This window comes from Grampus griseus (genome assembly GCF_964374135.1).
Source record: "Grampus griseus genome assembly, chromosome: 14".
NCBI lineage: Eukaryota > Metazoa > Chordata > Mammalia > Artiodactyla > Delphinidae > Grampus > Grampus griseus.
The window spans coordinates 38,791,599-38,801,907 of record NC_139008.1 but is presented as its reverse complement, the minus strand read 5'-3'; the positions used below and the strand labels follow the sequence as shown (position 1 = coordinate 38,801,907).

The 10,309-nt window shown below is 60.9% G+C and overlaps 2 protein-coding genes across 3 annotated transcripts; one reads left to right on the top strand and one right to left on the bottom strand.

Annotated features, from left to right (window-relative positions):
• Positions 1–805: 805 nt before the first annotated feature.
• On the top strand, positions 806–3,300 carry WFIKKN1 (WAP, follistatin/kazal, immunoglobulin, kunitz and netrin domain containing 1; the record flags this gene model as incomplete). Its single annotated transcript, XM_082671632.1, has 2 exons — positions 806–1,107; positions 1,819–3,300. Exons 1-2 carry the CDS (start codon positions 937–939, stop codon positions 3,298–3,300), a joined length of 1,653 nt encoding a protein of 550 aa, XP_082527758.1. The 5' UTR covers positions 806–936.
• Positions 3,301–3,738: 438 nt separating this feature from the next.
• Positions 3,739–5,494, bottom strand: METTL26 (methyltransferase like 26). 2 transcript variants are annotated; one of them, XM_082671551.1, is made up of 6 exons: positions 5,216–5,494; positions 4,901–5,063; positions 4,620–4,679; positions 4,196–4,263; positions 4,029–4,107; positions 3,739–3,949 (listed from the first exon to the last, which is right to left on the bottom strand). In XM_082671551.1, exons 1-6 carry the CDS (start codon positions 5,410–5,412, stop codon positions 3,902–3,904), a joined length of 615 nt encoding a protein of 204 aa, XP_082527677.1. In that variant the 5' UTR covers positions 5,413–5,494; the 3' UTR covers positions 3,739–3,901. The 2 variants fall into 2 exon arrangements, with proteins under 2 accessions (XP_082527677.1, XP_082527678.1); XM_082671552.1 differs by lacking the exons at positions 4,620–4,679; positions 4,901–5,063.
• Between the last annotated feature and the right edge of the window lie 4,815 nt (positions 5,495–10,309).

Sequence of the window (10,309 nt, the reverse complement as noted above, 5' to 3'; positions counted from 1 at the left end):
CCGGCGCCTGTGCCGGCCAGCACACACAGACCGTTCCCTCCCTGTCCACTGCTCTAGTACCCCACTTTTTTGGCAAGCACCATAACCCTTTGAGGAAGGGCCTGGACCAGGAGACAGGTGCCTGGGTTTCAGAAGGGGCGGGAAGCAGGCTCTCTAAATGCAAAGTTCTGCCATGCGTCAGCCTCCCCCAGGCCGTGCCCATCAGGTACGTTTGTGCTGCAAAGGCTTCACCTCCAGCAGGAAGGGTTTAGATTTGACCCCAAGACCTGCTGGCACGGTGTGACCACGAGAAGGGGTATGGGGAAGGTTGTGGAATCTTCCTTGGGAAGGGAGCAGAACCCCACCGTTGCTGGGCTTAACACAGAGCCCCTGCACCTTTGCCTGGACATAGTGACTACCAGGTGGCAGTCCAGCCTGGCCTGCTCTGGGGAAGACCCAGGCCCAGGGTTGGATGGGGGAGCCAGAGGGGTTGGCCAGCCCTGCCCCCTCTTGCAGGCCAGCTTTGATCCCAGGGCCTGGAGGGAGGAGGGGCTCCGGTTACAGCGTTTCCCCCTCCTCTCTCCGGCCGGAGCCGCCCTTCTCCGCCCCTTGGTGACCCTCATGGCCAGTGTCTCTGTGCTCCTGGGCGCTGGCCCCTCCCCAGCCTTCCTCTCCTCTCCCCGCCCCCTGCCCTGAGCTGACCAGAGGGGCCAGGAGGGGGAGGGGCCGGTGCCACAGGCACAGACTCAGCTCGGAGAGACCCGGAACCCACCCAGCCTGAGACTTGAGCGTCTGCTGTGAGCTCCAACCTTGGGGGACAGAGGGGAGTCCAGGGGCAGGGGACAGGAGCACCGATCACAGATCTGGGAGGGTGGATGCCTGCAGGGAGTGGGGATCGGCAGGGCCTGAGGAGGGGCTAGCGGCCACACCCCCCCACCCCCTGGTCCCTCGGTCCCCATGCCGGCCCTGAGGCCACTCCTGCTGCTGTTGCTCCTGGTTGGGCTGACTGCGGGGGCCAGCCTGCCGCCGGGGCCCAGGAGCCACCCGGGTGTGTGCCCCAACCAGCTCAGCCCCAACCTGTGGGTGGACGCCCAGAGCACCTGTGAGCGTGAGTGCGTCAGAGACCAGGTGAGCACAGGCACTGTCACCACTGGCCCAGCTTGGGGGGGGGAGACAGACTACGTTGGGGGCCCCTGGTCAGCATGGGAGAAGCCAGGACCTCCCCCACGCCCCAGGCCTTGCCTGCAGAGGGGACCCTCAACCCTGGAAGTCACTTCCTCCTCAGGCTCCCCACTCTTCTGCTGGGGTTTCACACTGTGCTCCATATGAGGGGCCCTGGGGACAGCCGCCCCGTCTTTGCCTTCACATCTGAAAACTGGAGGCCCCCTTCTCACTTCTCAGACCTGCCCACCCCCACCCTGCAACTAGCTGTTTTCAGGTCCAGCGGGGCAGAGAGGCGGGAACCTGTTTGGAGGTCCCGCCTTTGCAGCCCAGCCCTGCACCACTGCAGTGGCCTTGAGCACTTTTACGTCCTCCCGGAGCCTCAGTGTCCTCATGTGTATGATGGGATAACAAAAAAAGCTGCTCTGGTGGCCAGGGGTCTGAGGATTCCGTGAGGTCCAGTGAGATGACCTATGTGATGGGTGCGCCAGGCAGTTGTAGTTCATTGTCCAGATGGAAAGCAAACCTGCAGACCTGCTCGGCTCCCAGAGGGGAAACAGATTCAGGGAGAGGCAGCAGGGGACTCACCACTGCCCTCGCTGGGCATGCTGGGGCAGGGCTGAAGGGGGAGGGGTATTTGGGTGTCCGCTGAGCTGTCCGCTCCCGCCCCCTCCACAGGACTGCGCTGCCACTGAGAAGTGCTGCACCAACGTGTGTGGGCTGCAGAGCTGCGTGGCAGCCCGCTTCCCTGACAGCGGCCTGGCCACACCCAAGCTGGCGGCCTCATGTGATGGCTTCGTGTGCCCACAGCAGGGCTCCGACTGCGACATCTGGGATGGGCAGCCTGTGTGCCGCTGCCGTGACCGCTGTGAGAAGGAGCCCAGCTTCACCTGCGCCTCGGACGGCCTCACCTACTACAACCGCTGCTACATGGATGCAGAGGCCTGCCTGCGTGGCCTCCGCCTGCACGTCGTGCCCTGCAAGCATGTCCTCAGCAGGCCACCCAGCAGCCCCGGGCCCCCCGAGACCACCGCCCGCCCGACACCCGGGGATGCCCTGGTGCCGCCTGCCCTCTACAGCAGCCCCTCCCCACAGGCAGTGTATGTAGGGGGCACAGCCAGCCTCCACTGTGACGTCAGTGGCCGCCCGCCACCCGCTGTGACCTGGGAGAAGCAGAGTGACCAGCGGGAGAACCTGATCATGCGGCCAGACCAGATGTATGGCAACGTGGTGGTCACGAGCATCGGGCAGCTGGTGCTTTACAATGCCAGGCCAGAGGACGCCGGCCTCTACACGTGCACCGCGCGCAATGCCGCTGGCCTGCTGCGGGCCGACTTCCCGCTCTCCGTGGTCCAGCGGGAGCCGGCCGAGGACGGGGCCCCAGTGGCCGCCGCCCCAGCCCAATGCCTACCCACCACGCAGGCCTGTGTCGGCACCCCCTCTGGCCAGGTCCTTTGGCACTTTGACCCGCAGCGGGGCGGCTGCATGACCTTCCCAGTTGGCAGCTGTGCCGGGGGTGCCCAGGGCTTCGAGACCTATGAGGCGTGCCAGCAGGCCTGCGCCCGTGGCCCCAGGGACGCCTGCGTGCTGCCGGCCGTGCAGGGCCCCTGCCAGGGCTGGGAGCCGCGCTGGGCCTACAGTCCGCTGCTACAGCAGTGCCACCCCTTTGAGTACAGCGGCTGCGAGGGCAATGGCAACAACTTCGAGAGCCGCGAGAGCTGCGAGGACGCCTGCCCCGTACCGCGGACACCGCCCTGCCGGGCCTGCCGTCTCCGGAGCAAGCTGGCGCTCAGCCTGTGCCGCAGCGACTTCGCCATCGTGGGGCGGCTCACGGAGGTGCTGGAGGAGCCCGAGGCGGGCGGCGGCGGCGGCATCGCTCGCGTGGCCCTGGACGACGTGCTCAAGGATGACAAGATGGGCCTCAGGCTCTTGGGCACCAAGTACCTGGAGGTGACGCTGAGCGGTATGGACCGGGCCTGCCCCTGCCCCAACGTGACGGCTGGCGACAGCCCGCTGGTCATCATGGGCGAGGTGCGAGACGGCGTGGCCATGCTGGATGCGGGCAGCTACGTCCGCGCAGCCAGCGAGAAGCGCATCAAGAAGATCTCGGAGCTGCTAGAGAGGAAGGCCTGCGAGCTGCTCAACCGCTTCCAAGACTAGCCCGCCCACTCGCCCCACCCCGCCCTCCCCACAAACCACCCACTCCCGGCCCGCCCCGCCCTCCCCGCCCTCCGCCTGAATAAAAGCGTCCTGGACCTCATAACCTGCCTGTGCTGGGGGTCCTGCCATCACACGGGGATTTGGCTCCAGTCTGAGGTCACCAGGGAGCACCAGTGAGAACCAGCCTCTGAAGTGGGTATCACCTCCCATGGATGGAGGGCCAGGCAGCCAGCTCAGTCGTGTCTCAGCAGCCCCTGGGTCCTTCCTCCCTCCCTCCCCTCTCTGCCCGAGTGGAGCAGCAGAGTCCAGGATGCCCCCAAGCCCTGACCCACAGGCCAGACCCTTCTTGTCCCCAGAATGGAACCCTTGGAGACACAGCCTGCCCACCCAGCACCCTGCAGGAGTGCTCCCAGGAGGAGGCATGGCAGATACCAGCAATGGGACAGCAGGAAACACTTTATTCCCAGGCTCTTAGCAGCCCTGTGGCCACTAGCTAAGAATCCCCAGTCTGGGGAGGGCCAGTCCCCATAGTCTGGCCCAGGGTGGTAGGGGCTGGTGATCTGGGTTTGTCCCAGGGACACAGGCATGGCGGAGAAGGGGTTTACTCTTTCCGGAAAATGAGGCACTTGTTGTTGGCTGGCATGTCCACCTGGGGGAGATACTTTGGCTGGAGAAGCTGCTCCTGGTCCCCAGGGAGGCTGCCTGTGACCACAGTCCTCCCCACTTACCATCCTCTCCAGGAACAGCTGGCTGGCCTGGCCCAGGTTCTCCAGAAGGGCCGTGTCCCGCAGCCCCCACTCTGGGTTCCTGCAGGAGAGAAGGAGGTGGAATCGGCCTGGGGGTCTACCCAGCCCACCTGCCCCCCAACCAAACCCCCTACCCACCCAGCTCTGACCTGCGTCTGAGGGTGAGGTCAAAGTCCACGTTACTCTGGGGAGAAATCTTCCCATTGATGGCATAGGGCTGTGGAGACAGAGAACACGATTCTGTCCACTATCCACAGGCTCAGCCATCCCCTGTCATCCACTGGGCAGACTTGCAGGATGGCACCCACAGAATGGAAAGGACACACCCCTCATTGCTTCCCAGAGCGGGACAGCTGAGGACCAGCTGCTGAGCCAACGGGGTGCAGAAAGACTGGCAGATGACAGGAGTGTTGGAGAGGGGAGGGCCTGGGTGTGTTTCAGTGATAATGGGAAGCTGGGGAAAAGGGCAACTGAAAATACGGAGACAAGAAAGGAGTCCTGAAAGGCGGGGACAGCCAAGGCTAGCTGGGGTGGTCCTGCCAGGAGAGGCCCATCTCAGGCAGGAGCACTCACCCCATAGGTGATGAGGAGCGCCTTGCGTTTGAGCAGGTGTCCTGCTGCTCTGAAGAGCCCCTGGGAAGTGGGGGAAGCAGGAGAGCAGTGAGGAGCCTTCCCCAGGGCCCAAAAGAGCCCTGGGCCCAGTACTGGAATCTCAGCCTGACCTCCCCCGGCCTGAGTGCCCTGTCTCTGATTCGGGGCAAACCTGGCATCCCGCTCCCTCCCAGTGCAGGGGAAGGAATGCCGCACGACGCAGGTGGGTGGCCCCTGGGTAGCTCACCCACGCTCCCACAGACCTCGGTGCAGCTCAGGGGGCTGATGTGGCTCATGTTGATGCAGAGTAGCAGGTCCAAAGATTGCGGCAGGATCCCGCCCCACTGCTCCCAATCCCACCTCACGTCCAGGTACAGCGGGGCCTTCACGTTGGGCAGTCCCTGGGCCTGAGTGGTGGCCAAGATGCTGCGGGAAGGCAGCCCGTGGGTGGGGTGGCCTGTGCAGCCATTTCTGCAACACTACTTGGGGGAGGCTTAGAGGGATCACAATAGCGTGGGGATCCAGGGCAGCGGGACGGGGCACATTTTCACCCCCGGGGTCCCGCCTTCCCGCCGCACCTGTCCAGGCAGCGCTGGTCCACGTCGGACGGCTGCCACTCGGCGTGGGGAAAGGCCCGCGCGAAGTGGGCCGTGTGCTGGCCAGAGCCCGAGGCCACCTCGAGCACGCGGACGCCGCGCTGGGCCGGGTCCACGTACTGCTGCAGCACGCGCAGGATGGGTTCCTTGTTCCGTTCGGCGGCCGCCGCCACCAGCATCTTCTAGTCCCGCGCGGCGGGGCCCGTTACGAGTGTTAGTCCAGCACCGCCGGGCCCGTCGGGAGTAGTGGTCCGGCACCGCGGGGCCCGTCGGGAGTGGTGCTGTGGTTCGCGGGGCCCGTCGGGAGTGGTAGTCCGGCACCGCGGGGCCCGTCGGGAGCTGTGGCCTAGCCGCCGAGCAGCCGGCGCCCCCCCCACACCCACAGACTACAATTCCCAGGAGGACACGCGCCGCGCCTTAAAGGCCCCGCAGCCGCAGAGGCGGGTAGCGAGCCGCGGCCTCCGCAGGGGGACGGGGCGAGGAGCTTGGGGGGGCTGGTTTACAGGCACCCATTGGCTCAGCACCCCGTGCCCGTGGCTGTCCTGGCACATTTTCATAGGGCTTGTTACTCCAAAGTAGTCTCGTTCGTGTCGCATCGGAATGGGATACTTCCCTCTAGTCTTTCTTTCCTTTATGAAATCTCTCGGGGTTTTTTTGAGTTGAGGGGAAAGAAAAAATACGACATGCGCCGCCCGGGAATCGAACCCGGGTCGCAAGAATGGGAATCTTGCATGATACCACTACACCAGCGGCGCTGCTGGTAACCAACTCGCCCGCGAGACTTAGGTGATTGTGACGCAACTACTAGCCTCCTCCACTACCCTTCCCACACCGGCCTTCCCGGCTCTGCACAGAGACATTGGTGCGCATGCGTCGCTAATGGTTAGGTGCACCAGGTTTGGCGGGGTCCGCGATGGTGGGGGGGCTCGGGGTGTCGCTCGGGCACCCAGCACTCGAGGGGAAGGAGCGGGGATGAGCTACGTGGGCTTGCAGCCGACTGGATTCGAGCGTGCTCTGTGGAAACCACGGCAACCGCGGCATTCGGAAATTGTGGGGGCGGGGCCATGGGAGGGCCTTCGTGGCTGGGGCGGGCTCCTGGCTGGGCGGAGGCTGCGGGTGGGTGGGGTTGTGTGGCGGAGCTTCCTGTGGTGGGCTGGGCTCCGCTGGGGCGGGGCTGGGGCTGCAGCTGGGCGGGGTTCTGGGGCGGGGCTCTTATGTGGGCGGGGTTGTGCTTGGCGGGGCTCCTTGCGGCTGGTGGGACTCCGGGAGGGGCGGGCCCAGCCTGCCGGAACTGAGCCTGTGATGCTCAGGGCTTCTCTGTGACACTGAGATGACCAGCGCTAGCCTAGGGTTCACGGATGTTGTGCGGGGTCAGTGACCTCTGAGTCAAGTGGGAGGCCGATTTGTGTTGTGTCCACGGTTTTTCCCTGGTTGTCTTCTTGGGGCCCATGTCTCAGAAGGGGCCCTTTCAGCAGGCTGGAGACCGTGCTCTGCAGTCAGGACTAGCTTATCTCCTTTGCTGGGCACTTTTTCTCGCGTGAGACACCCCTCCCCCCATACCCAACGTCGCTCTGACAAGAGCTCTGAGAATGGCACTGACCGAGACTTTAGCCTGGGATTGCTGTTGCGGGGGCATGCAGAGTGGGACCAGAGGCCGCTGTCTGAATGTGGTCAGAAAAGGAGGACAACCTTGCATCTTAGGGACGGGAGATGCGAAAATTCCACTCAGTGCGTCGGCCTCCAGACAACCCCTTTGGCATTCTGCATTACGACCACCCTTTTTTCGTAGCTGACTTTCCCATTTCATGGCCCTGAGTTTTCATTACCTGAGTCACTTTTGCTTCACCTCCTAGTTTGTTGGCTGAGCAGTTTCTGTGTCTCCAGGTGGAGAAGAGGTGTCCCTCAATGTGAATCCCTGACCGTCACCTGTAATGATCAGTGGTCATCTGAGGCCTCACCAACCAGGCCCCTCAGCCCTCCTTGCCCACTCGAGAGGCACCACGCTTCCTGGTGGCTTAACATGGCATTCCTGGGCACGGGCCACCCTGTCATATTATAGTATAATAAGAGACAGATATTTGGTCTTCGTCCTGGTTCCTGGAATAGAACTCTTAAAACCCTGAAGATTTCGTGAGTGATGGGGTGAGAGGAGCATCTGTTATTCATAACAAGCCTCTTTCAGCCTTACCTGGATTTATACCATTGAGGTGACTCTTGGAGGATGGGGGCTGGTTGCCAGGGGAACTCTGTGATTAGGGGGTTGGAACTTTCTGCCCTACTCAGACTTCTGACTCCTGAGAGGGGGAGGGGCTGGAGACACAGCTAATCTCCAATGGCCAATGATTTAATCAGCCCTGTTCTTGTAATGGAGCCTCCACACAAATCGCAAATAGAGGGGTTCAGGGAGCTTCCAGATGGTGAACTTGGAGGTGCTGGGAAGGTGGCTCCCAGGGAGGGCGTGGGGGCTCCGCACCCCTTCCTCACACCTTCCCAGGGCATCTCTTCCACCTGGCTGTTCCACAGTCGTGTCCTTTATGATAAACCAGTAAATATAAGTAAAATGTCCCCCTGAGTTCTGTGAGCCATTCTGGCAAGTTATGGAACCCAAGGAGGGGGTAGTGGGAACCCTGACTTACATCTGGTTGCTCAGAAGCACAGGTGACAGCCTGGACTCCTCATTGGCGTCTGCGGGGGTGGGGGGTGGTGTTGAGGGACTGAGCCCTCAGCCCGTGGGTCTGTGTGGACGCTGGGCAGTTAGAGTTAGAATCCAGTTAAATTGTCGGACACCCAGTTGGTGTCCAAAGAGAACTAGAGCATTCTCACTAGAGAACCAATAAGAACCACCCCCCCACTTTTGGTGTCAGAAGTGTTGTGAGTACAGAGAAAGAAGTTTTTCCTTTACACTCATGTCCTGTAAGAGAGAAGGAGCCTGCTTCCCCCATGTTGTATGGTGCTACTTGAGGAACTGCCCACATGCCCTGCAACGTCTTCTGTTTAACGGCACTTGACCTCAGGTTGACGTCCCCCTGCCACGTTCATCACTCTGGACTGGATGCTGTGGGAACTGACACCTGCCCTCTGCACTCTCCAAGCTCAGAGCCTGGGACAGAAGCAGCTGGGTGCAGCCAAGCGGTGGCCTTTGCTACAGTGCGTGTGTGTGTGTGTGAATGCATGCATGTGAGCATGTGTGAGCTGGGTGAACAAGTGTGAGCACACATTTCCTGTAAAGTGCCAGATGTGTGTCAGACTCTGGGAGGGTCCAAGTCCCCCAGGGGATGCTGAACATGGGACACCTGGAAGTGTCCCAGACCTGGGCCTGTGCTCAGTGGTACCTCCTGGGGTTGTGTCTCCTGCGGATTACTGTTGGAGCCGGAGGGGCCTCTCCTGCTAGTCATGCTCATCTACAGAGGGCTGTGGAGTAAGCCCCCCTAGTGTCCAGAGCCAACAGCAGGGTCCAGCTTCCTTCCTGAGGTCCAGGCCCATGTGCCCACCATTCACTGAACTTCCTCCCAAGCCCTCCAGTGCTGCACCCTGGGCACTTCCCCTCCCATTCCCTCACCGTCACCCACTACTGCTTCTCTCTGTATGTTAATTTTCTAGAGCTAGTATAACAGATTACCCCAAAACTTGGTGACTTAAAACAAAAATTTATTTTCTCACAGTTCTGCAGGCCAGAAGCCCAAAATAAAGATGTCAGCTCCCTCCAGTGGCCCTACAGGAAGCCCTTTCGTGATCACAGCTTCCGGCTTCTGTGTGGCTCCAGGCGTTCCTGGGCTTGTGCAGGCTCACTGCAGTCTCTGCCTCTGTCTTCACCTGGTCTTCTCTGTGTCTCTCTGTGTCCAAATATACCTCTCCTTTCTCTTACACGGACACTCATCATTGGATTTAGGGCCCATCCTAATCCAGAATGACCTTATCTCGAAATCCTTGCTTTAATTATATCTGCAAAGACCATTATTCCAAATAAGGTCATGTTCTGAGGTTCTGGGCGATGTATCTTTGGGGGGCCACTGTTCAACTCACTGCACTTGGGTATGGGAATGGGCAATCCCTTGGGAATTCCCTGGAGGTCCAGTGTTTAGGACTCGACACTTTCACTGCTAGGGCCCAGGTGCAGTCCCTGGTCAGGAAACTAAGATCCTGCAAGCCATGAGGCCAAAAAAAAAAAAGGAATGGGCAATCCCTAGAAACTCGGTGGCAGGTGTGGCAGCATCCAGCCGGAGCCTTTCCTGGGGGCCACCGATCACCCTTTATTGGCAGAAGCCCATCCTCTAGTCTGGGTTGGTGAGGGCATGGATTTCAGATCTGAAAAATGATGGAGGATGACTGAAAACTTAAACATCTTTCTCTTCTAACATGACATTTTTGTATCATATTTAGAGGCTTTTAGAAGAGAAAAACCAATACTTGTTTTTATTATGATTAACTGGGGTCAGTGAGGTAAAGGCCTTTCCTTACTATGACACCCATTTTTTTCAGCCTGCTGGGTGAGGCCCGTGCCTGCTCTTCAACTGCCCATGACTCCAATTCCAGGATGGGTTACCAGGCTCTCTGACAATAGGGAATGTTGCCGGCTGCAAGATGCTATCTCTACGGGGGCTTAGCAGGGTGGCACACCGTCATGGACAGTGTAGTCCAGGGAAGGCCAGGCTGGCCAGGGTTCCTACCCTAACAGGAGAACCAAACTGAGATCTTGGTTGCAGGCCCATCCAGACCCTGACCTCTCCCAGGCTCTGGCTGGGCCCTCCCCACGCCCCTTGGCTCTGTCCTGGGGCCAGAGCAGGTCTCACACTTGAGTCCTGGGAGCAGTGAGGCTGGAAAGGTGCCTCAGGGGGAGATCAGCCCCACCCTCCTCCCTGCCCTCCTCTGCTGCCTGTCCCCTACAACCGGGCCTTTCTCTCCCTGGCTCCCCTCTCCCTTAGCTCAGTGTCTTTTGGGGACCTCTGGGTTCTCTCACTTCTCCCCTAGGCCCAGCCTGTCCTGCACCCCCTCCTCTCCTGCCTGTCGGGACCATTTCTGTTCTGCTCCTCTTTCCTGGAGCCCTTCCAAGGGGTCTTGGACCCAACCTTTGACATC

What these genes read in the sequence shown, in the direction of transcription:
- METTL26 (XM_082671551.1), bottom strand. Translation starts at nt 5,412, where the DNA reads ATGCTGGTGGCGGCGGCCGCCGAACGGAACAAGGAACCCATCCTGCGC. An exon ending in GCCCCCTGAGCTGCACCGAG is followed by an intron (nt 4,680 to 4,900) that starts GTCTGTGGGAGC and finishes CCCACTTCCCAG; the next exon opens with GGGCTCTTCAGAGCAGCAGG. An exon ending in AGCTGTTCCTGGAGAGGATG is followed by an intron (nt 3,950 to 4,028) that starts GTAAGTGGGGAG and finishes TATCTCCCCCAG; the next exon opens with GTGGACATGCCAGCCAACAA.